Below are 26,275 nucleotides of genomic sequence, written 5' to 3'. Positions count from 1 at the left end.
ATCTCAATTCCCATTCTTAAACATACGATAATGTTTGATGGCGTACCCATTTTACCCATTTTACTCATAAAACACTATGTACAGTAGAGAAGGGAGCCTGAGGGCCCCAGTGCGTGTGTCTGTGCGTGTGTGTGTGTTAGAGAGACAATGCAAGTTGGCGAGAGAAATAGTAAGAGAGAGGGGACATTATCTCTGTGTTAAAGGAGTGAGCTGGTTGCTTCAAGTGTTGATCTGGATATCCTGGTTAATTAGAGTACACATCTTATGAATAAATCAGTATACACAGCTGTCACCACCCAGTTCATGCATTTGAATGCCACCATATAGAAAATGTAACAACATGCAGGCACTGACTATTATCTACAAGTGGAAAAACACACATAAATCCTTGCAGTAAAAGGAGCTCTGCTGAATGAATTTAAATAGTTGTAATTATGCAAATATAGCAGATAGTTAAGTATAATTAAGTAAACCCACTCTTTAAGACAGTGTTTAGAATTTACTGGCATCTAGTGGAACAGACTATGCAGAAATTGGAAATAATATTCATAAGTATGTTTTAATTAGTGTATAATTACTTAAAACTAAGAATCATTGTGTTTTTATTAACTAAGAATGAACCCTTCATATACACATGGGGAGCAGGTCTTCTACCATAGAGCTCGCCATATTGCTCAGTGGTCCAGAATTGATAAACTGAGTGCGGCTACTGTTTGTTCTCCAACACCCTTGAGGGGCAGGGTGCAGGGGGTGAGGGAGATGTTCAGTTGGTTGCAATCGGCAACCTCACCATTAGATGCCACAACATATTACATACTGCACCTTTAAGAATGAGTACCATCAATATTGTGGAATTAATGGTGCATTAAAATTTAAAAAAGAGTATTGACACTGTTAGGTGATCTTAATTAGCGTTTACATTTTTTTTTACATTTGTAACTATTAATAGCATTGCCATAGCATTGCCATGGGGTAGATAGTGTACAAATCCTCTTTGTATTGTTCTTGTGAAAAGGCACTGCCTTAAATCTACCAAATCTAAGTATATAACTTTGTAAGTTTACTTTTTTTAAACTTTGTATCAAAAGGTTACATTGCAGTGTTTTAGATTCTAATCTTGGAAGAATGGGAAGTCAATGACTCATTAGCGTTTTTTGATCTGGCAAACTTGGGCAGCTACATGGTCTGTAACCTTATGGTCATGAGGTTTGGGAGAGATGGAGTTCAGGAAAGATGAAAAGAAACATAAGTAATTCCAATACACAACCAGTACTCTCCTAAAAAGGCCATGCATTGTTTGCACAATTGCGTGTGGCTGCTTGTTGAATCACAGCTTGGTCTTCTAATGTCTCTGGAAACTGATTCACCTCAACTTCTTTCTTCAAAGCCAGTTTTTGCTGTCTTTACATCATTTTTTGAAATAATTATATAAAAAAGATATTAAAGGTTACAGAGTGACATGTTTTGGGATACGTGTTTGCTTTAATTGATAAACCTCTTTCACACTCAGCTGTGGTAATTGCTGCCTGCTTGCCTCACCTCAGCTCCAACCAGTTTCCTCTTTGTTGCCTTTATTTGGATTTCAAAGCTCTTGCAACAACATGATGACAAGCTTAAACCCACATTTCAAATTTTAGAAAGTACAACAGAAACCTATGGGTGAACTCAGAGGCACTATTGTGTGTCTACAATGTTCTTTCCAGTCTATGAAAAAGACAGATGGCTGAAATGTTGACAGCTGACATATAGGTGGGCCACTGGGTAGACAGTAAAAAGACGAAACAGGTTTACCAAAGACTGTAAGGCAAGACAGGTAATCAACAGACTATTGCAGAGAATTTTTCAAGCTCTCCCTCTATCTCACTGCACAGCTCTGCCCAGCAGTGGCACAGCAGCTAATGAGAATGCTGGTCTCAACTAATAGCATAATCCTCACATCAATGCAGGGTTTTAATTGACTGCTTTTTGCCGGAGCAGCAAGAACATAAATGCACAGAGAGCTCCACCAGTGCAAGATATCTCTTCCCTTCTTCTAATTTCGTCTTCACATTATGCCGCTGTCCCCGCTGTGCCAGAATGAAAACCAGCAATCATCAGATGTTACACATTTTACATTTCAATTCCCAGAATTGAAAACGGATGAAACAATGTGAGGATGCCCCGCCTTTACACACCCCAAGCTCCCTCCATGGGGAAAAAAAAAAGAGTTATTCAGTGAGACAGGTTCATTCATCTGGACCAAGTGGCGCTGTTCTAAATCTGTCTTCAGATAGAGAAGAAGAATAAAAGGATTTCAACAGATTATTGGCATGCTCTGCATCTGTGCAGCACTCACCAGCTGTTGCGAATCTTTCTGAACGACTGTGTAGTAGATCTCTAAGGCACTGAATTATACTGACATAACTTCAGGGAAGACAGATAGAGGATGTGTGAGCGTGTGTACATGTCTTTGCATACATGTGCATGCCTGCATGTGTGTGTGTGTGGGTGTGTGTCAGGAGTGTCATGCTGCTCGTGACCAAATGGTTCATCTTCTTTGCTGGAGGAAACGGTTTGGTTTAAAATGTCACTTTTGTCAAGAGGGTGGAATGAGGATACAAATGTACTCAGCAGTGTCTGCTTCTGGTCTCTTTACTGAGCCAGAGGCCTGGCAATGCAAGGCACAGAGGCTACAGTATTATGGGATTTTTTTTTTCAGTTACATAGATCCAATATTACACAGAACCAAAATCTCTTTATTACAGTTATATGTTTGTGCAGTATGTGTGTGTGTGTGTGTGTGTGTGCGTGTGTGTGTTTGAAGGCTGACAGCTGTGAGAAATACCCCCATGTAAATAGTACAAAACATTCAAGGCCCTCAGAACACAGTGAATTATTGAACATATTCTGGAAATGTGTCAAATTATATGGAACAAGCTTAAAGCAAAAAGAAACATTCCACCATAGTTCAAAGATAATCATTTTCAGATTCAGGTGCTGATTTATATTCTCATACAGTACATGCCCTCAAAACAGTTAACAGTGAGGAGAGAAAAGTTATAATCATGCTCTGATTCCCAGTTGTTTATTTACATTACAATATTCAGACAACAAATAAGAAAAATCATTTTCACCACTATCACAACTAACAAAGCTGGGAATACACATGTCTGACAGACAGAGGAATTCAAAACATGCTTCTACTTTTTCTCTGTGCCTGTGACACCCGCTTTTCATTCATTGCTAGGGACCTAAATGAATCTATGTAAACCTTTAACACCACACCAATACGTAAAAATCACAATTATCCTAATTAAATCTCAACACCAATCAAGCACAGACAACTTGGTTTCCATTATACTGATATTAATAGGATTTATAATACATGATACAACACCAGAGAAAGAGTTAAGTGATTCACCAAGCTACCAAGAGCAAGCAAAGACATGCTCAGTATAACCCTAACACTACATACTAAGTGATGCTTCATAAAATCACAAAAGTTGACCATTGTAAAAAATAAGCATTAAAATCAGTTCTTTGTGAGATGTGTATCTATGAATTCTTCTACTATATAATCCAAATTTATATTCCTTATGAAACTGTGTGGCAGATAAACAAGGCAATAATGATTAAGTCGCAGTGTTGCCCCTTCGCAGTGTGTCAATGCCATTAGTCTAGACTCACTGTAATCCTAAAACAATGACCTCATGATTGAACTTTGTTTTTCTCTTGAGATTGTTTTTGCCTTTTCGCCTACGCATCTGATATCCTGATGAGATGTGCACTTTCTTTAGGCACCATGCTGTTTATTAACAATCCTCTTGACCAATCAATGAAAAGTCCTCTGCTGCAACAAACTGGAGAGATGCACAATTTCCCCAAGTTTCATCAAAATCCAATTAGTGATAATGGCCCCTCCTTGGGATAATCAGTGCAATAATATGAATTATGAACATGTTGCAAATCATTGGTGGATTCATGAGCTCTCTTTCATCAAAATTAACTGAGCTGGGTTTGAATCACCAATGGGCGGATGATGAAACAACATAACAAAAAGTGAACTCCATATTTTTCCTAGTGAATACTACTACTCCATAAAGCATATAAATATGAGGTAAAAAAATCAGAACACAACAAACAGCATTTAAATAACTGATGACAGTAGCAGGGTATATAAGCAACTCTGTGGCCTTTAGTGCCAGAGATTTCCCACAATTCCCCACTCTATACTCTGTGCATGACCGTTATATGACAAATTATGTCAACTTATTACCAACTGTAGGAAAACAAAACATTCAGGATCTTCTGCTACTCTGCGACGACACTAACACATGAGTGATTATATAACAGAAAAGACAAACAGAACACATAAGCAAGGTCATAACCTCTGGTCCCTTATTATATATATAGTATATCTCCCCACCCCTTGTTGACAGTGCTCTTCATTACAATAACATCTAGTGTATTCATCTGAACAGAACACTTCAAACCCCCAATGCTGCATGATTTGTAAATAAATAAATAACATAATAATAATAATAATAACACCCTCTTTTGTTTACTTTGTTACCACATTTAATTTAATTTTCACTGTGAATCACATATTGTACTCTGCAATTTACATTGTTCCGCTTTGATTGAAAAGAGACATTCATCTCCCCTCACAATGCTGCAACAAATGCGTGATTCATTTGGAGTCAGGCACAATAGTGTTCTAACGCCATACAAATCAAACAGTGTGATTTTTTTTGCCAGACAGCAAGTGAGAAAAGTTATGATGTAGAAAATGTCTATTCCCTGCAACACTGCAAGAGATAAAGACTTTCCAGCTACTTCCGTATCTGTCTGCCCTCTGGGTCTAAGCTCCTTTTTCCCACCTACCTGTCTGGGTAAAAAAAAAAGCAGTTTTGCAAGGTGATATCATACTTGCTATCAGTTCTCGAAAATTATATGTCACTCTAACTTACCCTGATATGTTTCTATGGCGAAGACTGTCAGGAAGCACGAGTACCCTGGCTAGTGACAGTGCAGTTAAATGCTCCTCCTGTTCTCAGGAGGTTCTGTGTTCTCTGGAAGGAAGACAGTACTGTACAGATGAGAGGTTGGTTGTTTTTTTTATTTTTGTTTTTTTACAGTGACACTGTCTGCAAGTAGAGATGCTAGCAGTTGCTTTTTTTAATTGGGTGAATCTGAAGACAGCTGTGTGTGTATGTGTGTGTATTTGTGGGAGGGATGACTGGAGGGATATCAGTCCCGTACCCTCTGCTCACACTTGCACTTTAACTTAAACCTTTTTACTTAGTCCACAGACTAATTGACATTTAGTGTGCTTCTTGCAGTTTTGTGGCCTGGGTTAATCCTAGAGCACAGATACTGAGCATTGTCAGAAAACTGTTGTCACTTGTCCAATACTGATGCAATGGCAATACAATAGTTCAAAGGTCAGTAATGGACTGGGGGAATAATTAAGGGCTGTGCTGCAAAACTCTGGTTTTAACAATACCCTCAGACAAGTTGACCTTGTGACTCTCCAGACTTAATGAGCAGAGACACCCAACAAAAAAAAGAACAAAATCATTATGGAGAAAATGAAGTCCTTTCTCAAAATACTCTCGCTAGCTGCTTTATAAGACACATAATATATTTCCCTTCATCCCCCCTCTATTACCATCTCACTCATGGGCCCTTTTTTTCCTTTTTGTTTCTTGCCTGTGTGTGTACAGCTCTCCGGACTTGGTGAGCTAACAGACGATATAGAAACAATCTGGATGGAAATTCTGATGGCATTGACCACTGACTCTGTCTGTCCAGATGTTTTCTTGGAAGGCAATGTGAGAGGCTTTATCTATCAAGTGCAGGCATGTGTTTATGTCTGATATTGGAAGGGGTAGGGCTGCTTTAAATGTTCAATTAACATTAAAATGTGCCTATGACATAATGCCAAGCACAAAGAGGCAGAGCACAAAAGCGCGCAAATTGCTCTGGGAATTTCAGCCCAGAAAAAAAAAAGACTCAGAAAGACTAATTTTGTCTTAATGCTTGTACTGGATAAGTACCAGAGGTGCGGGGACTCAAGACAAGACTTGACTCAAACCGTACTCGAGTTGCAAATTTGAGAAAACATTGATAAAGACTTCACTTGACTTTGACTTTGTATTCATCACTTGAGACTTGACTTAGACTTGACTTTTTAAAATTCAAATATTTTCATTTTAATTGATATTGAGAAGTTTTTGAAATATAAATGGGTGATTTCTAGTGCAGTATGCACTCACCTGGCAACCTACTAGGAAGCGGCAGACCATAAGAGGCCAACACACGAGGCAGCTAGTGGGCTAGTCCAAAAATGATGAAACATGGATTCACAGATTATGTTATCTATGACAGTAGTAAGAAGAGAACTGCTGTGTGAGAGGTCTGCAGCTCAAAAATCAGTGACATGACCACTACAACATCCAACTTCACCCATCACTATAAAACCTAAATAGAAAGGTGCATGAATTAATCTTTTTAGCTAGCTTTGGCTGGTTCGTGTCATACATCTGTTTTCACTTAAGAGCCCTTTAGAGCTGTAGGGCTTTATACTAATTTCAGAGCCAGGCTCTCCATTGCTGTTCCATAAGAAGGCGTGTTATTTATTGCCACAAAATCTCAAGTATCAGTAAGATTTATAAGCTCTAAGCGTGCTGCAACAATTTTCATTAATGTTGAAAATAAAACAACTGTCTTTTGATTTAAATGTGGATACTAGGGGAGATCATCAGAATTTCGTGACTTGCTTGATTCTCACCACAGTAACTTTAGATGTGCTTGTGACTTACACGTGTGTGACTTACTCCCACCTCTGGTAAGTACTACACAGTTCAGGGTGTATTGGTTATTGTAGTAATCACAATGTGAGACTATATGGGAGAAGAACAAATATGAAGACAGTTTGAAATCAACTTTGTTAATGCGCATTGTTTTATTCTTCTTTCTTGTGTTTGTGACGGGTGATACCAGTTACACGCAGAATGCAATCTCCTCTACTTTCACTGCAATCACAAAATCACTTCATCTGTATGAGATTGAAAACGTGGGGAATACCCAACCTCCTCCTTTTTCAAGTTTACTTATAATGGTATAGTAATAACTTCCCAGCTTTTCCAAGTTATTACATTGCTCATTTCTTTGCTATGACAAAGGGACCCATTGAAATGAAAAAAAAAAAAAAAAAAAAAAAAAAATCTAAACACTTCCTTCATTTTCAGTGATGTGTTTGTCAGCTCTAAGACAAGTGATGAAATGATGATTGCATTTTCTCCATGGTATCAGAAAAATGACAATGACAGTGCATTGATAGCTACCACTGAGGATGATGTCCCTGATGGCTTGGAATAAATGAAAACTATCTCAGCACAGATTTCAGACTGAACAGTAGCATTACTTACTGATATACAGTACAGTGAAGTTGAAGAAAATAGTAACCCTACCACTGAAATTAAAAACCCAGGACTGGAACCTGCCATGGCAATCAAATTCAAAAACAGGGCTATGTTTTCAGTTCTGAACATTAAAGGCATATTTTTCATTCACATGTAAAACTATATCATAACTCACAAAAATGCATGCCATTCGAATGAAAATTAGAATACTGTTAGACTTATTGTATTTCATTCTTAGAAAATAAAGTGGTTCATGACAAAATCTTATCTTACATCCTTCCTTGTGTTTCTTCAAGCTAAAGCCATGGCATTCTACAGCTGAAAATGCTCTGGAAGCTTTGGTAACTAATGATCACAGTTTGAGGTTGTCACCCCTTATCACCCCTTATCGCCCCTTATCACCTCTCTAAATTCAACTTGTACAGTCTCCATCACTGGCAAGCACTGGGTGTAAAAAAGTTTTGCCAATAATCAGCAGATCTATTTTAGTTGCCCCTCATCTAACTTGTTGTTTTTCTAGTTCTCTTCAGTGATATGAGAAGAGTACATGGCTGCTAGATTAATTGTAATTGTGAATGATTATAAAACATTAAGTTTAATTATTTGCTCATTCCAGTGCTGATACATTTGTCTTGTCTGCAGTATCTTGCATCAACCCAAAAAGGGTTTATTCTAGATTTGTTTACATATGTCGAGATCTAAAATGATCACAGCAAACACAGAGACATCAACATCATTTTGGCTCCTATGGTATCTGATAGAGATAATTATACAGACTTTGTGATATGAAAATTTCAACAAAAGATTTGCAGACTCTTGCAGGAATGTTGACAGGGTGAAGAACTCACCAGACAATAAATAATATCACACTCTTCACCGCAGTATAATGATGAATCCTATATGTAATTTAGGTTGGGAAATGATGTACCTGCTTCGACTGCCTTCACAGTGATATTGTGCCAGCCAGCGGTTTCTCGGTCCAAAATCTTGCCGAGTGTGATGGCACCTGAATCAGGATCAATATGGAAGATCATCTCCTGATCTGTGGTCGGATCAATGGAGAACCTGTAACAATATAAACAAAAAAACATAAGATATAGATGTTGAGGGAGAAAGAGAGGCAGTAAGTTATAGGAAAGAAAGAGACGTGGGTAATTCAGAAGAGTCAATAAGTAAAGATGTATTTATATTTTCAATTCTTTAATGTAGGTCTTCGTATATTTTTCCTAAATGTTTATCCAAGGCTTGGAGGGTTAACTTTGGGCTTCACTAAATAAAAATAACTTGTAGAGAAGGGACCAGGGTTGGAGTAATTATATTTTGACAGCATTTACTGCAGTCTTGTCACAGGTCCTGTGACCCTAATAGCACTGTGTCTCTTCACTGCAAGCTTCCATGTAGTGACTCTCTTTTTTTTCCCCCATTCAGAGTAAGAAAATAAACATTAAATTTTCATTGTGCACTCTAGAAAATAAAACACAAATGCATCGTTCCTTCTTTGGGGTACTCGGTGCTCTCAAAAGATTGGTGAGTCAACAGAAATCTGCTGAAAGGTTTCTTTGTTCTTAGTTCCTTCCCCCTACTGCACACACACGCTCACAGCTGGCTTATACCCACATAAACCATAGTTAAGTACCATGGGCATTATCAGCTCTTAAGACCTCTCTGACTAACATGCCAGCCAGCATTTTCTCAGGTCTCATGAGAATGACAGTCACGTGTTGTACAATATGAAACATAATGTCAAAGAAATAATATGCTAAATTGGTGTAATGTATGGAACTTCACATGGGTTAGATAGCTTTCTGATTTATATTTTATATATGACTTATAGTATATTTAAATAATACTTCAGCATGTGCATTTATTTCATGTCACTGAATGTCAATAAATTACACTACTATTAACTACAGGAAGACCAATATTTATTTAGTTTATTAGTCATTGGCTAACTAGATATGGACATTACCTTGGTTTGAATTGAGATCAAAATGCATTTACAAGAACACCATTGTTGTATGCACAGTATATGCATTCATGTGAACAGCCCTTTTACATTTAATATTGACACGGATCCCATTTACAACACTAATTTGATTTGTCTGGCTTTCATTTATATTTGGCATTGACATCTGTCTGAAATACAAACCAAATAAAATTGGATTCCTCTCCCCTTTGCTAAATTTCAGATTGTGCTGCACAATTTTTTATTGTATTGTCTTTTTTTCTTAAAAAACTGTATTCAGATGACAGACTCAAAACGAATTGTTTTTGTCTATCTTTGTCTCCCCACACTCCTACCGCTATGAAACAAAAGAATCGTTGGTTCCAAGTAAATGTCAGTTTTTTACAGGAGAGTGGAGCAGGAGTGGGGGGATATTATCACCATATTTTTAGTCCCTTAACAGTACTTTTTGCACATAAACATTGAGTCTCTTACTCTTCAGAACACATCCACAGTTCACAAAGTAGTATTTATATGCTTAAAAATAACAATAATCTATTTTTCATGCTTGTTGTGAATCCAACAGCATCTTTTGACAAGTGTATCTAAGTTGTCTGCCAGCTGATTTACCTGGCTCAATCCTTCTATGTTATTTTTTTTTTGTTTTTTGTTTTTTTTGTAATATGAAGAGTAGTTTCATTTGCAGCTCATTTTTACTGCTGCAAACATTACTTAAACCTCATCACCCACAGTGCATGATTATGCAGAGTTTAAATAGAGTATGTTGCCTCATGCCAGAGGCCATGAGATCACTAACTTAGCCCAGTAGGTGGCTTCTGGCCAACAGCATCTCCCTCCTTTCCTCTTACTCACCCATTCACTTACTCAAACACATGCACACACCTAAATACACACACACTCATATATGCTAGCACACGTATCACACACACACTTTCAGCTCTGGGCTGCCAAGACACTGGTGAACGACAGTGCTGCCATTGTGTTGTACTTTATTACACCTGGAACTCTGAGCCTCATGCATTTTTAATCGAGGTAATTTGCACAGGCTCTGCGTGTGTCGGTGTATACTCTGTCAGTGAGACTGTCTTAGCCCTTATCTATATTCCCCTCTCACACTGCAATTGCTCTTCTGAGGACATATAAACTACAGACTTTGGTACAGAAGATTACCACATGATATTGTTTTATCACACACCATGATCTGAGAGAAAAAAATAGATGTACATACAGTGTCATCCATTGTACAAGTCATACTATTCATGCTTTTCTTTGGCTTTCATTCCAGCATCATGATATATTGTGAAAAAAAAATAAAATAAAAAAATAAAGATTTTGCTGTTATGCCCATTTGGTACCAATGTATCCACTCATGGCTCCTGCAATATGGGACTATATGTCATAGTACAAGTTCAGGATGAAGTATGTGCATGCTATACATATTGCAATGCTGTAGTGCCCTTTCCAAGCTATGATGTTTTTGTCATAGAGAATGTTTCATGATATTCTTGTTTGTATTTAGCAATAGGGCTATATTTAATCAGTTTGGTTTACATGCTTATTACAGACAATATTTTATTAAGCTACTGACTTGTTTAGAAGGCAGTTGTTGCTTATTCTGTAGGAACTGCCAAATATATATAATATAAGTACCACACATGCAAACAGTACAACATCATGACATTTGGTCATCTTTCTTTCTCTCTCATTTATAGAGCCAATCTGCTCTAACCATCACATTACAGTAAGTAAGTGCTTTGTATTCCAATGTGGATCAAGTATTGTAATCTATAAAGTCCATTGTTGTCCATGTGGAGTCATTTTTTTTACGCATTTCCAAAGTAATCACATCTGGGGAGCTTTGCCAACTTCATCAGTTTACTCATTGAGGTGAAATCCAGTCGTAACCTTTTTTCTAACCTTAATAAGAGAGCATGTAGTAAATCTGATGAATATTCTGCCATTCTTTAATGATGCACTACATTTTTTACTTTCAGTGAAGTTGGTTCTTGTCATACCTGACAGGTTTGTTCTTCACATCTGGATCCCTGGCAGTGACAATGCCAACCAGTGCTCCTACTTTGGCATCCTCCTGTACTTCCATTATAGTGCCTTCAACTGGTTGAAAGAGTGGTGGCTCATCAATGTCCGACACGCTGACTCGGACAATGGTCTGGTCACGGAAGGAGCCCAGGTCCACGAAGCGAGGGTCTACATGCTTGTTAACAGCCTCTACCACCACATTGTGTGTGCGCTTGCTCTCAAAGTCCAGCGGCTGAAAGACAAATAGGAATTTAAAAGAAAATGTTTTGCAACATAACTGATGTATGAGCATTGACCTGCATCAACATCACCAGCTAACTACTTGGTCATCATTACTGGTAGATAGAATAATTATGGCATTGACCGTTCATTGAACCAAAGCACTACTGCTGATTGAGTGTACCATGGTTCATCCAGCCATGAGGGCCTCTTTAAAACAACAATTTGCCACTTAGGATAAACAGTTTGTATTTCAATGAAAAGATGCAAATGCTAGAATTCTGCATTTTTATTCCTTTCTCCCTTTTTTGTGAGTACAGTACAAAAAAAACAAAAAACAAAACAACTAAAAACAGATCAACATTTGAAGAGATACAGCACTGACAGCACCTGTCAAACCCTAGTGAACAACTAATGATCATCAAAGACCAATCATCTCTTTTTTTATTTCTCTTCAGTGTGCCTGAGGGTCTGCACAGGGCATAAGAGCTGGTTAGCCCATTGAGGAGAAAGACTATCTGCAGGAGAAAATTAATAATAAATTATATTACCTAGCCAACAAAACCCCAAATAGTTATAGTCAAATGCTAACCAACAGAGATCACTCGTTGATGTCTAGCATCGATAATTCCAATAGTTGCATGCAATACTGTGTTTGTGATTTTTTTTTTGTGCTGTGGAGAACAGAGATTCTGAGTCACCAAACACTGTGTTTATAATGAAAAGTGAGACTATTTAATTTGAGGTTTTTAAAGTTAAAGCTGAGTGTATTTGTATGACTCACCTATCTAGTAAAAATTATGATTGACCTAACAGACAACATGAATAGTAGCGTAGCATTCCATGAAATTAACCTTACCTTTTTGATGGAGACAACAGCTTCTTGTGTATTTGCATCTGTAGTGACCTTGAAGAGGTCCCCTCCCTCTTTGATCAGGTAGCTCATATCTGTGTTCTCCCCCATGTCTTCATCTGTGGCAATGACACTTCCAACCGGTGTCCCGACAGCCGCCCCCTCTGACACTGAAAACTGGTACATCTCTGGTGTATGGAGTAGGTGGCCATAGATGGACAAGTTATAGACAGATAAAAAAGTGTGTTAAGTTTAGAAAAAGCAACAGAGGAATAAAGTGACCAAAAACAGTGTAGGTGTAGGTATAGAGAACACCATAAAAGAAGAGGGATGAGAGGCAAAGGTAAAGTGGAGACGAAGAGGAAGAACACCAGTACAGGAAGGATGAGGAAAGATAGATGGATGGCTGTAGGTGGGAAAAGGAGGGTGGGAAGTGAGGATATTGGTAGGAGAGATGGATAGAGACCACAAACACAAAAGTGGGACGTGGAAGGGAATGAGAGTAACAAAGATAAAGAAGGTAAATGGGAAGAGATGGGTAATGGGAAAATGAAGGATACTGAAAGAACATGATAAGTAAAAGATTTCAAGCAGTGACTTTGATCATTGCATTCACATAAAGCAGAGTGTACAGAATGGCATATCCTTTCCCCCATACACAACAATTGCTGTTGGGATAGCAATCCACATTTAATTTATATTATACTGTATACCTGATAGAAAACAATATTTAATTGTATTTTAACTGTGATGATATAATAAAGTCAAACCTAAAGTGGGGTACATTTACAAGTATATGATACATTTCACTTGTGCAGACACATTTTGCCAATTCTTAATCTAAAGATATACTCTAAATGACAGAGGATAATTTACAAGATCTGCCCGTGTTTATTATGAACAAGATAAAACATAAAAGTAAGGGGATAAAACCTTATTGATCCCTTGGGGGAAATTATGTGAAAACATCAAAGTGCTTAACATATACAGTATGTCATCTTCCTTTGCATCTTATTTATAAAGATGCATTCTGAACTCTATCTGTTCCCCATACCATACAGTGGAGATACTATAATCCCGCAGGGTTTATCCCTCTGACTGGGTAAATATGATTTTCTGAGATGAAAAAAGGATTTATACAGAAATAAGAAAAGGTGCGTGGAGACATATCAAATACAATCAACCATACTGTCAGATGCTGTTCCTTCAGCTGTAGCAAAAGTAATAGTGTCAAGGTTTAACTCCAAAAAGAGGGCAAAACAAGGAGTTGGTGGAATCGATGCAAGAATGGAAACACAATTTTATTTACAAACCAGATTAGTATTCAGAGTAGCACTATCATGCTAATGTGTCATTGATTGGGAAGTAGGTGCAAATTGACTTGAAAAAGGTGACAAACCTTAAGTACACTCACAGTTAATGTAAAACAGAATATCATAAAATCAACCAGACTCTGCAGCTGTTCATCTCTCAGATGAATTAAATGTGTTTGTGTGGTGGGTGTAATGTAGATTGCATTTTTAGCTGGGTGACTTAACTGTTGCACATGTGTGTGTTGAAAGCAATCTGAAGGCCATTTACCCCCCCCCCCCCCCAAAAAAAAAAAAAAAAAAAAAAAAAAAGAAAAACCTCTCACATTCATAAATCCAAATCCATAACATTACAATGAGGGTACTATCAACTGTATTGATTCAGTCCTCTGTTGAGCTTGGCTTAAGAAGAATGATCAAACCTGCAGTGGAACACATCAATTTTCCACAATTGATAGAGTACTTTGTTATGGGCTGCAGGTTTGACTGGCCTCATATATTTAAGTTAGGTCATTTTCTCAGACTACACACAGGCCATTCAATATAGTTGCTGATGCCTCCATTCCTTATTGGTGTCAGCAGCCTGCTGGTGATCTTTTCCACTGTTTCTACATCTTGACTTTCACATTCCTCTTTATTTTTCCTCCCTCACTTAATTTTCACTTATTTCTTTCACAGTCTCTGTTATTTCCAACTCTGTTCTCTGTGCCTGTTTCTTCACTCTCCTCCTATACCTCACCACCTCTTTCTTTGTCTAAAGTAAGAGAATGTGCGGGAGACACTCACTCTGCGGGAAGCGTGGTGGGTTGTCATTAACGTCTGTGATCACTATGGTCACCGTCGTGGAGCCGGAGAGACCACCCATTTGTCCTGCCATGTCTGTTGCCTTGACGACCAACTCATAACGATCCTGTGTCTCACGGTCCAAATCTGCCACTGCTGTCATGATGATTCCTAATGATTGAAGGATGGAGGAAAGATTGAAAGGAGAGAGATAGAGACAAACAGAGTGAGAGAGAGAGTAGCAGTAGTAAATGAGGCCAAAGGAAAGGTTGCATTAGTGGTTAGCACTTATAACCAGCTATATTTCCCCTCTCAGTTTGAATATCAACTTCTGCTAAGCACTGTATTATGGAGGCACAAGTGCAGCGCATTCCATTTCACCTACTCAGACAGGCTGGATGGAGGAGATTGTGTCATATTTGCGCCTCTGCACATACACCATTTTATGGCTCAGCTGTATTAAAATGAATAATATATAGGGGCAGAATGAAGGCATGCCTCAGCCACCCTGAACAGCATTACAACTCTTCCATGGTGAGTGAGACCGCACTCGAATCTGAGAAGTGGATTTCCAAAGAGCAAGCGAGGGACGTAGAGAAGAGATACATGGTAGATTGAGAGAGTTAGGAAGCACGCAGAGAGAGGTAAAACAAATGCGTGCGATGCCTTCATATACTCCAGAGCACACAGTCTGTTACATCTGAACAAAGTCAATGATCAGTTAAAAATATTCCCTTGACTGAGTTCAGCCACGCCAGTTTTCCAATTTACATACAAAGATCTAGTTCCCCTCTCTACTGAGGTTTAATAATCTATCTATTAATGGATATCACAAAGGTCTGATAAACCAATTTGGTCCTTTTGGTAAACTTTTGTGACAACATCAGTCAGGTTTACGATGGTTAATTGCAGACCGGCTGCAAAAATGTATGTCAAATGTGATTTCTGTACTCTAGGGTATAATTTCCATGAGGGATGGGATGGATGGGACCTTGTTTTTTATTGTTTCAGGTTGATTTTCTTACTAAAATCTCTCTGAATCTCTCTCCTTTTATTGTCTAAATACCACAGCCCAGATGAGAAAGGATATAAACTGGTAAAAATTGCACTACAATCAAAAAAAGAAAACACTAAAAGCAATAAGCTTATGCAGCAGGTTTGAATGGTATGCTGTATGCTCTACACATTGATTTGCCCCAAGTTTCGCATCTCAGGCTACATATGGGCTGCTTTATCATATTGGTAAAGGTTGTTGGAACTGTACACAGTCTGAATACCTGAAAGCAAATTGTGTTTTTGGGCTGTGAGAAAGTCACCTAATCAGAAAAGTACAGTGCTACTTGCAGCATTATCTATCAGAAAGTGTCAGGCATCTAAAGAATATTTGAACAGGATTAATACATTAGCATGTCAAACTCTTTGTTATATAATTATTACGGATAGCTTTATAAGTTTGTCATTGTTCACACACAATTTATTCATGTTTGTAATGTAACCATGACTACACTTAAATTCATTCAATTGATGTTTTTATTTTGTCAGTGTGAGATTATATGACATATTGTTCTGTTTGTTTACATGCATTTTACATAAAGGTTATGTGTGGTTGCTCAAACAGCCAATTCTGAGTTTTCTCTTTCTATATCTGACTCTCTCTCTCTTGCTCACCCAAACTAGTACTTGGTCTTTCTTCATATAAAAGAGACATTATCCTTGTTGGCCCAGCAGCAGCAGTGGCAGCAGCAGCAACAGCAGCAGCAGCAGCATCAGTAGCTGGCTGGTTTATTCTGCAGTGGTAATATAATTCTACTTTACCCCTTGGGATTTTCCACATCAGAATCTATTGATGCATTTCCTGGGTTTGGTGTGCTGTCTCACTCCCAAAGGTTTGCGTTGTGTTGGGTACACAACTCACTGATTCCAGTCACATTTAGCCCAGGGCCACCTTCTATGTGTAGCCAAAATACAGTACATGCAGTACTGGAGTTAAAGAGGGAAGCAGATGACATGCTCCTCTTTCATCCACCAACGGCTAGAGGGGATGCATCTAAATTAGGGCTGTCAAAAGTAAAGCCCCATTCCGCAACTAGTATACAACACTACAGCCCCAAACGTCATAGAGGAGACTATGTAGATGAGTCTACACGTAGTCTGTATCCATTAATGAAGTCAGTTGAGTCTGTGTGGTCCACATTCAAATGCATACCACGTACCCTTACCATTAACCAATTTACCTGGGTAGTATGGCTGTGTACACCAACTGTGAAATAATACCTCAGTACGGTTATGCATACTATTCATTTCAAAATGAAAGACGATTTTCAATCTTTTTTTTTTTCTACTCACATAAATTGCATTTCTGTTTTCATCTCACTAGGCAATGAAAATGTAAATCTGATTTGTACCTTCAAAAACACCTGCCGACATTTTGGTCCTTTGGGCTACTATACAAATTAAAATAAGGTAATGCTGCCAGCCCTAAAAGTCTCAGTATGCCTTTTGTACTTGTTTAAGTGTCTGTCTTGAGTTGTGCAACTGATGATCATTTCCATTATCAATTATTGTGTTGATAATTTTCTTGATCATTATTATTATTATTTTCATTGACTAGTCATTTACGGAGCCCCCCTGGGGTCACATGGTTGAAAAGAGACTCAATGTTTAAATCTGTGCAGACAGATTTGTAAATGGTGCTCTTACATTCACAAGCAGTACGCATGGATTACAAGCTGCTCTTGAGTGAATGGACCTGCCTTGCATGGACTGTGGTGACCACATCCACCCAGTAAATTCAATTTCATCTAGTTTTAACAGCATATTGCTGCTTCACTGCTCACCTCAATGTTGCTTTTCAGGTGAAAGAACAATAAATGCTAAATTGCACATAAAAGCTGTAAAACTCCAAAAACGCAAAGCTAAATCAATTTAACTGATTTCACTATTGTTAAATCTGCCATTAAATCAAGATACAGTTTCATTTAGTGGGTGGATGTGGTCACCGCAGTCCTTGCAAGGAGGTCCATTCAATGAAGAACAGTGGTGGGCATGTAATCTGTGTGGACAATCATGGGCATGGATTTAAACAGTTTTTAAATCCATTTTTTCAAATCTCTTTTCTAAAACCTCAGGTACTTCTTGTAGGTCCAGTAAAGGTCTGGGCCTTTTGTTCTTTCATTTACATCATCATACTTTATTCATGGATGAAGGATGTATAGGTGTCTCTTGCTAAATACAAATATAACAGCAGTAGATAATAGAATAATCAGTAAGAGTTATATACTAAATAGTAAACAGTGCATGGCTGTTGCATTTCAGATGGATTATTTTAGGAGTTTTATATGTAAATTCATTCTTCTTTCAAATTAAAAAAAACACCCTTATTTACATATAGTACTATGCTTCAGTCTTAGAGTAGATTCACCCCTTTGACTCAGATACTCACAAACACCTACAGACAATTACAGCACGGCCAAAGTGACAGAAAAAAACACAGTGACTTGCTGTTACGTTTTTTGTCAGGGTGAGGGAGAGTGATATTAATGAGGCAGATTTCACAGCTGTTCTGTCTCCTCTTCATTTTGACCTTCCTTACTCGCACCTATTAGGCTGCCCTATCCGCCTACAAAATGGGGAAAGGAGGTGTATGGAATGAGGGTCATAAGACAGAAGCTGGAATAAACCCTCCAGTCTCCTGGTTTGTCCAACATAGGCAAAGCCATTTATCATCCAGGCACCCAGGCTGGCCAAGTCAAAGTGGTGGAGACCAAAAAAGATATAATTAAAACTTTTGTACTTCTCCCTTGGGGGGCAAACACCAGTGTTAAGCTACTCCAGAAAGACTGGGTCAGGCCATATTGCTTCAGTAAGGAAATAGGGAATATTGAAATATATAGCTGAGGGTGATTCTTCAAACGCTGAATCCAGATCTGGTGGAGCCAGAAAATGCAAATATGTTATTTAGCACACACATTGTGATTTACCAAACCTGAAGGTAATATTTCTGACGTTAACTGCGTCTATAAATAATACCTTTTAAAGGGCAGGTATTAACCGGCTGAGCACTGCGCACAGATGACTTTTGTCACTGTGGAGGGGAGGAGACACAATGACAGAATACGCACAGGACGGAGTTTTTCCACCTGTGTTAATATTTTTGGAGTGGAATATTTTTGGTTTTACTAACAGCATTGACTTTGTCACAAATAATCTCCCATATGTGGGTTTTTCTGGTAATATTTGTTTTTGTTCTAACTCAGTATATTTGTTAACCTTTTCCACTAGAACCTGATCACATTTCATTTTGCGCTTGCTGCTTTCTGCTTGTCCAAACTCTCCATTCAGACACGCAAAACCCTCATTTAAATACTGCTGTCTCCACCCTGTTGCACCTGCTTTCATTTACACAGTTATTCTTAGTAGACGCAAACGAATCGTGCAATCTATTGCACTGTGCACGCAGTTGAGTACCCAGTATTTGGGATCTTAGTTAATCAGGCCCTTAGAGTCTTAAAATAAGTAGAACAAAAAAAGAAAGAAAAAAAAAGGTCTGAAGGAGCTGGCAACGGAAAGGCCACGTTGTCACCTGCAGTATGAAAAGGCTTTATTCTATGCACTGTGGCTATTTTAGCACTTAGCTTGTCAGACTCAGCTCTGTGATGTCAGACCTTAGATCTGCTGTACCACGTCTGCACCAATATTCACTGCAATCCAGAGGTATGGAGATATTTCACTGGCCCACCATGGACTGGCACACAAACTGACAAACACCATCTCCATCCCTTGAGCATCATCACATTTACCAATTAAATATTTTAGGCTTCACAGTAATGACCACTGCTTTAACTATGCACTGTTCTTGGAGGTTCTTCAGTGATGGCACTAAATACTATGTTCAATCTTTGCCATGTGGTATTCAGAGTATATGCGTGAAGGAAGCAATGAATTACTGGCTGAAAGTTTATAAAGTTGCTTATTTGTGGCCAATTGATTTTTATGTTTTTGGCTTCTAATTTTGATTGATCTGGGAATTATGGTCTCTGGGCTCCAGATTGCTCAATGTAGAAAAATAAGAAGGACAAGAATATTTTCTAAGAAAAATAAATAACATGAGCAAGTGGTGATGAAAATGCAGTCTTTATAACTCTTACCTGTGTTTTTGTCTACGGTGAAAAACTTTTCTCCTTCCAGAACGCTGTACACCACTCTGGCACTGCTACCGTATGTAGGGTCGTCAGCATCAGATGCAGTAACCTTCATAACGGACGTTCCTGTTGAGAAGAGACACAACATCATGTCAAAAAAGAGGATGTAAACTTCTGAGCCAGGCCACTCGAGAAACTCTAGCTTGATGTAGTCTTAGTGTACACTGCATACTGTAAGGACAGGCAGCTGTGGGGATGTGGGGATTGTTTGTGTCTAAATTCTGGTACTTTTGTTGAGTTCCCAGACCTGACAGTAAGGATACAGTGCTCACTTCTGCAAATGACTATTTGAAGGCTACATTGTGGTGTCAAGTGAAAGTTTAGTTTAGGTTAGGCAGTAAGAATTTCCATGTTGTGATATTCAAGGTAAAGGTTGAAAGCTTGAGATTGCATTATGTCTACAAAGAGGACTCGCAAGTATAGTAACAGCAATGTTTGTGTGTTTGTGTATGAGTGTGTACGCAGACCTGTTTGTGCATTCATGCATACTTGTCTGTGATTATACTTGGGAGAAGGAGGTTAATGCATTTGGGTAAAACTGCACCAGGTAACTATTTCATCTCTATGCACATCATTTTCCAAACAAATTTTTTGATGTTTCAAATTATGTTTTCACTCCTCCGATGCTCGGAGTTGTTTTGCCTCTCATCGGCACAGAAGTTGTGCTCGCAGATGAAAGGGAACACAAAGTCATAACGTCAACATTATATCTTCAAAGACTGTTAGAAGCTCAAGAAATCTACAACAAAGAATTACTTATGATTACTGGCACTTAGGCGGAGAATAAAGTCATTTTCACATGAAGCCTTAAAATCAGGATTTGTGGAGTAACAGTGGTTAAGTCATTATTTCCCATTCAGTTTAGTGTATTATTTGTCAACAGTGAGCATATACACAAGCCTCTGGCAGCAGATACGCAGGCGCATCGCCCCATTTAGTCACACCTTTTAGTAAAAGCTCAGCCTAAAGTCTACAAAACTTAAATGATCTTCATTTTTAGGTTAAGAAACAACAGCGTACTTGCCTTTTAGCGTGTGAGCACATTTTTTCTTCCTTAAATAATTACACTTATGTAAAAAAAAAAGAAGATTAAAAAGGAGACGTTCCTCAAGGACAAGGAGTCAGTCTTTGTCTCCATCCCTCTGGCCAATGCTATGGGTAATTAATGACAGCTGGTGTTGTCCACCAAAGGTCACTGCTGTAGCCTTTCTCAGAGCCCTGTCATGCTACTGTCCAGCCACATAATGGCCGTATGCTAATGATGCTAATTAGCGGGAAGTGTCAGAGCACTGTTTGTTTCCTGTCATCCTGCTGAGCTCCTAAGGGGGAAAAGAGGGAGGGAGAGGCCAGTGGATTATCATTAAGTCACCCGGCCATTAAATCAGACAGCTCAGATCACTATCCTGCTGCTGTCACCTATAGCACTTCTTTTCGTTGTGCCTGCAGGTACAGTAGATATGAGCAGGATGATCTGCCTGCTAACATATAGCTAGTCTATGATGCAGCACGCTACCTGGTCTATGCAACTAGTGAAAACAATGAGGCTGTGCTATTTCGCTGCTATTCTGACCTACAATGACAATGTGACAAATTAGCTCAAAGCTAAATTATCCTAAGAAATAACTGGTGTGAAAAGGGATACACGAGGACACACAGAAATGGTTGGATGGCTGGATGGATCAGTGTTTTCATGTGCAACACCAAAGCATCACGAATTCAGGTGCTGTCAACAACCTTGTGTGGTTATCAGTTAAATCCTGATATATTGCAGCTCCCAGTGGATACAAAGCACTGCATATTAACGAGGTTGGAATAAGCTTTTAATTCATATTGTGAGTCGTATCATAGCTTCATTACCTCATCCAAATATGCAAAATACACACCGGTGTGATCCTTAGAAGATCAAGATATGTTGCATCCCAGTTGGAGGATGAGTGTGATATCATTTGTTATCATATTGAAAACATAAGGCTATACAGAGGCTAGGCATTTTCATTACTGGCAACGGGCAGGGGTATGCTAATTCTTTCTACCTGGTTGGCCCTGCTGTGGGTCCAACAAAGCCATTTTTTCCCCATGGGATTATTCCCTTATCTTAATTTTCCCCAGGTAACAATCAGTTTGACGCTCAGCTGTTTCTGGGTACTGGCAGGCAGCAATGTTAGATGGCTTGGAAGAACTATATAAATGCTAATGCTACTTTATTGTGTTTATATTAAAAAAAGAGAAGTATGGCAGTGAGTTTGGCGCTTGGGTTCTTATTAAAGCACTGGCTTGCATCAGTGTTTTTAGTAGGAGAAGTCATTACTTACAGTATCCGTTGGCATGGCCGGTGTCTCACTTAAGGAGATTCTACTGCTGATGGACTTGTGGGAATTCAATAAAAAATATTGACTTTCTTAGATTTGAAAGTAATGCATATAGCAGAAATAGACACATGTCTAATGGGGAGAAGCTCCTGATATTCATTATCTAAAGAGTTGTTTTTTCTCTCACCAACTAAAAGCTCAATCCCAAATTACTCTCAGATGAGACAGCAAGCACTGTAGCAATAATAATTTTAATTACCAGTATACAAAGGTTTGTCTCTCTTTCTTTTCCCTCTCGGGCACATTTGTTTGGGCTGAGTTCGTTTAGTTTGGTTATACAACAAAACTTTCCACATCATAATCTTCACGTATTCATGCACAGTCAATTATACCTTGTGTGTAGTTATTGCTTTTTTTTTTCTTTCAAAACAAAAAACAGCAGTAATTTAATACCAACTGAAATGATTTTTTTGCTGATATCCACAGCACTTGGTTATCTTACCTGGCTGCATTGGTGTAGAGTATCTGTTTACTAAAGTACACCTTGACATCACTTTGGATGTTCTTACAGGTCCAATAGAGGTAACACATTTCTGACTCTGCACAACTCATCAAAAGTCAAAAGTGCAACTTTCAACCAGAAGAGACGAGAGAGACAATACTTTTCAGCTCGGTGTCACATCTAATCAAGTTTTTAACATGTTAACCTCAATAATTTTGACAGAAGTCTGAGCCAAGTTGTGACTCTTACTTGACAAAGACACATTTAGTCATCTCACTCCCTCACACCTTCAGTGCAGCCTGCAGATATTTACAATAAGGGTCTTGCCGTCAACACAATAGTAAAAGAGATAAGACAAAATCAGGCTCATTTTCAAATGCAAATATTCAAAAGTAAAACAACTGATTTTCTGTTTATTATTTGTGTGATGCAGTTAATCAGTGTAAAAGTTAAGTTGGAGTTGATGAAATAAACATATTGTGACTCAAGGTCTTGCTAAAACCATGACAGTATTCATGAGAGCGTCCATATTTGGCTGTGACTTGCCTCATCATAGAGTACTCGACAGGGCAACAACATCTCATTGCCATGCAACTATTATGAGGATATGCCTTTGTTATTCATTTAATCCTCTAGCGGAGCAAAATGCCTGGGACATAATTGGGGTTGAATGGCAGCTGTTTATTACACTATATTTTCCACTCCTGTTTACCAGTTAGTATTTATATTATTCTATTGTTATTTGCTTTATGGCACTTAAAATCTCAATGAGTTGGCAAGATTAAGACTAATTTCATAAAGTAAATAAGACACTAGTGGCAATGAGGGAAAAAAAAACATTTCTGTTTATTAGTCTGTGTCTCTCTGGTCTCTCTGATGGTCTCCATCGTACCTTTGAATTTGCTGTAACATTTTCATGGTCTGAAGAACAACAGTCAATCAAAAATAACTCCATAGTGATATAGTCTGTGTTGTAAATTATGCTTAAGCAGTGCACAATATCCTTTGAAGGATAATGTAAATAACATTCCGATGAAAACTAACCTTGGGGCCATCTCTGGTGAAATGGAGTAAGAAGGAGGGTTGATTTTTGGGCGTGGAGGATACGGTGGAGGGCGGGTGACGATGGCTATATAGTTGGATTTATGCATGAGTTTGGTTTAATGGCATCAACACAGGCTGTCGAAATGGCTTCCCACACCATTTCAGCACTCTGGGAGAGATGGTTCAATTACTGTGAGGGGAGCTGGAGGAGTGCGCCACGTGTGAGACACTAGACTGACAGCTATTTAAGAGGCAGCCTCGTAAAAGAGATTTGTGCCTATCTCAGCTGGTGCCGTACTGGTGCAAGCTTCAGTGGAGGGGTCTAACGGTTGCAGCACTGAGCCTCTTTCCCACTCCGACCCGCCTTAATCTGCAGGACTGAGTGCTCCCCGCCCGCATTATGGATCATTTAGTAAAGCCATAAAAGCTGAGGTGTTTTCACATGAAAAGTTATTTCTTCACTTCTTCCACTGTGATTCATTCCCCTCTCATCAACATAAATGCCCCAGGAGAGAGAGGCATGGGGATGGAATGAGGGGGAGAAAGGAAGGGGAGAGGGAATGAAGTAAAAAGGGAAGAAAAATCTGCCATGTCATAAAAGTCAATGGCCTGCTTACATTGATCCTCTTCGCGATCTCTACAAGGATTTAGGGATATTTTTCATCGCTCCTGAAAGAGGTTGTAAATCTAATCCTGGTTAGACTTTGAACTTGTGTTTTTTAATAGTTTGGATTATTATTTGTTTTGTAGACAACATTGTGGACCAGTGTCTTCCTCTCATTATTTTTCCACAGTTGTCTTTATAGAAACTATGACAAAAAGCTATCAACTCGTGGTCTGGAAGAACAAACACTGAGGTATAAAAACCTTCTTGTGCATCCCGTAGCAGTAGAGCTACATAAAATGGCTCAAACTTTGTTAAAAATCCTACAAGCATATCAAACTGTATTTATGGATGAATCATTTAATTTGAATCCCCCCCTCCCACCCCTGTATCTTTGGGGTTAGGAACTGTCTATTTAATCCTTGCAGAGTAATCTTTAATTTACGCTAAACTGTACAGTGTCCATGCATCTTTACAAGATTGCAAATGTGCAACAATGAAAAAGTGAGAAGCTTAACCAATTTCACAAGTGCAAATCTAAATTGTGCTGCTGTTGTCATACACATCTTCAGTGGCTCTTCACACACTGAATCACACATTATCTTGCTCTTTTTCACTGGGGTCTTGGTTCCGCCCTCACCAACATACACACTGATTCATACACATGACCACACACAGATCAGCCAAAATCAATTATGTCAAGCACTGTGGTTGAATGCATAATGGTGGATGTTACTGGTCGTATACATAAAGGTGGTTGGCAGAGAATATTGATTTTGAGTTGCTCCTGCCTTGTCGCATTGCTCTCTCCTGTGATCCTACTGCTCCAAATGTCTCATCTACTGTTAGCATGACAGGGCTGAGCTGTCCTAATGGTGACTGCAGCAATTTGCAGCCTCCTTGGCAACCTCTCTGGACCACAGCAACAGTAGGGGTGATTATTACTTTAATCCCCTTGTGGAGTTCTCACATTACATACAAAGGAAGTGGGGAATTTATCTCTCATGCTGAGTATGCTGAAGTGAGTGAGATATGAGTCCAGAGACAAGTAGAGAAAAAACCAAAGTAAAAGAGACAAACTTTTTGTTTTGAACAGCTTATCCACAAAGACATACTTCAAATGGTTTGTTGTATTACAACTTTACTCATACAAATACCTTTTTAGCTATGTTTAGCCATACTATGGCAACTATCTATGAGCTCTTCATGCCTTTTTGGTTGTTTTTATGTTGTATGTCACTTATTTTCCACTAAGGGTGTCTGGAACAATAGCGTATAACCACCAGACTTTACTGGACATAAGATTGGAAGTTCCCAACAGCTGGAAGCTGGACTTACCTAAAGAGATTGCCTACAACAAACAATGCTGCTGGGGGCAAGGTAAATGAGGTAGCATCCTTGTGACGCTACAGCCACGTCCTATTTGGCACCCAATTCCCAGCATATTGCTGGCCAAAGTCCAGCCCCTTGACAGCAAGCTGGATAAACATCAATGCCAAATCAGCTCTCAAAGGGACATGAAGGACTATTGTAATTTCTGCTGTATAGAAACTTGGCTGGGCCTTAAGACACCTGATAGGGTTATACAACCAGAGGGTTTTTCTGTGTACCACATGGATTGGCTACCACTGGCAAGGTGAATGGAGGTGGTGTATGCTTCCTTATTAACAATTCATGGTGCACTAACATGGAAATAATCCCCCAGCACTGTTTGCCAGTGTTGAAAGAATTAACACTAAGGTGCAGACCATTCTATCTCCCAAGGGAGTTTCCCTGCGTGTTGTTAACTGCTGTCTATACACCATTGCAAGCTACTGCCACAGCAGCCCTGGAGAAACTGTATGGAGCCATTAGCTCCATACAGCACTCACACTTTTCAATTGTGGTGGGATATTTTAACCACTGTTACCTGAAATCTGTGCGATCACAATTTTACCAACATGTCAACTGCCTAACCAGAGGCAATAAGACTCTCGACCACTGCTACCCCACAATCAAGGAAGCTTACAGGTATATCCTGCGACCATACATTGGAATT

The 26,275-nt window shown here is 38.8% G+C and overlaps 1 protein-coding gene across 1 annotated transcript in view; it reads right to left on the bottom strand.

Moving 5' to 3' along the window:
- LOC128354970 (cadherin-22) overlaps nt 1–26,275 on the bottom strand; it is an 84,524-nt gene that overhangs the window by 30,411 nt on the left and 27,838 nt on the right. The window contains exons 3-7 of the mRNA XM_053315094.1: nt 19,725–19,844; nt 14,581–14,748; nt 12,491–12,672; nt 11,388–11,644; nt 8,335–8,471 (exon numbers count right to left, since the gene is read on the bottom strand). Coding sequence (XP_053171069.1) covers nt 8,335–8,471; nt 11,388–11,644; nt 12,491–12,672; nt 14,581–14,748; nt 19,725–19,844 — 864 coding nt within the window. The remainder of the gene's footprint in view (nt 1–8,334; nt 8,472–11,387; nt 11,645–12,490; nt 12,673–14,580; nt 14,749–19,724; nt 19,845–26,275) is intronic.

Source organism: Scomber japonicus, chromosome 3, assembly GCF_027409825.1.
Source record: "Scomber japonicus isolate fScoJap1 chromosome 3, fScoJap1.pri, whole genome shotgun sequence".
NCBI lineage: Eukaryota > Metazoa > Chordata > Actinopteri > Scombriformes > Scombridae > Scomber > Scomber japonicus.
Note: the sequence above shows the minus strand (reverse complement) of the source record. Positions and strands in the feature narration are given on the sequence as shown.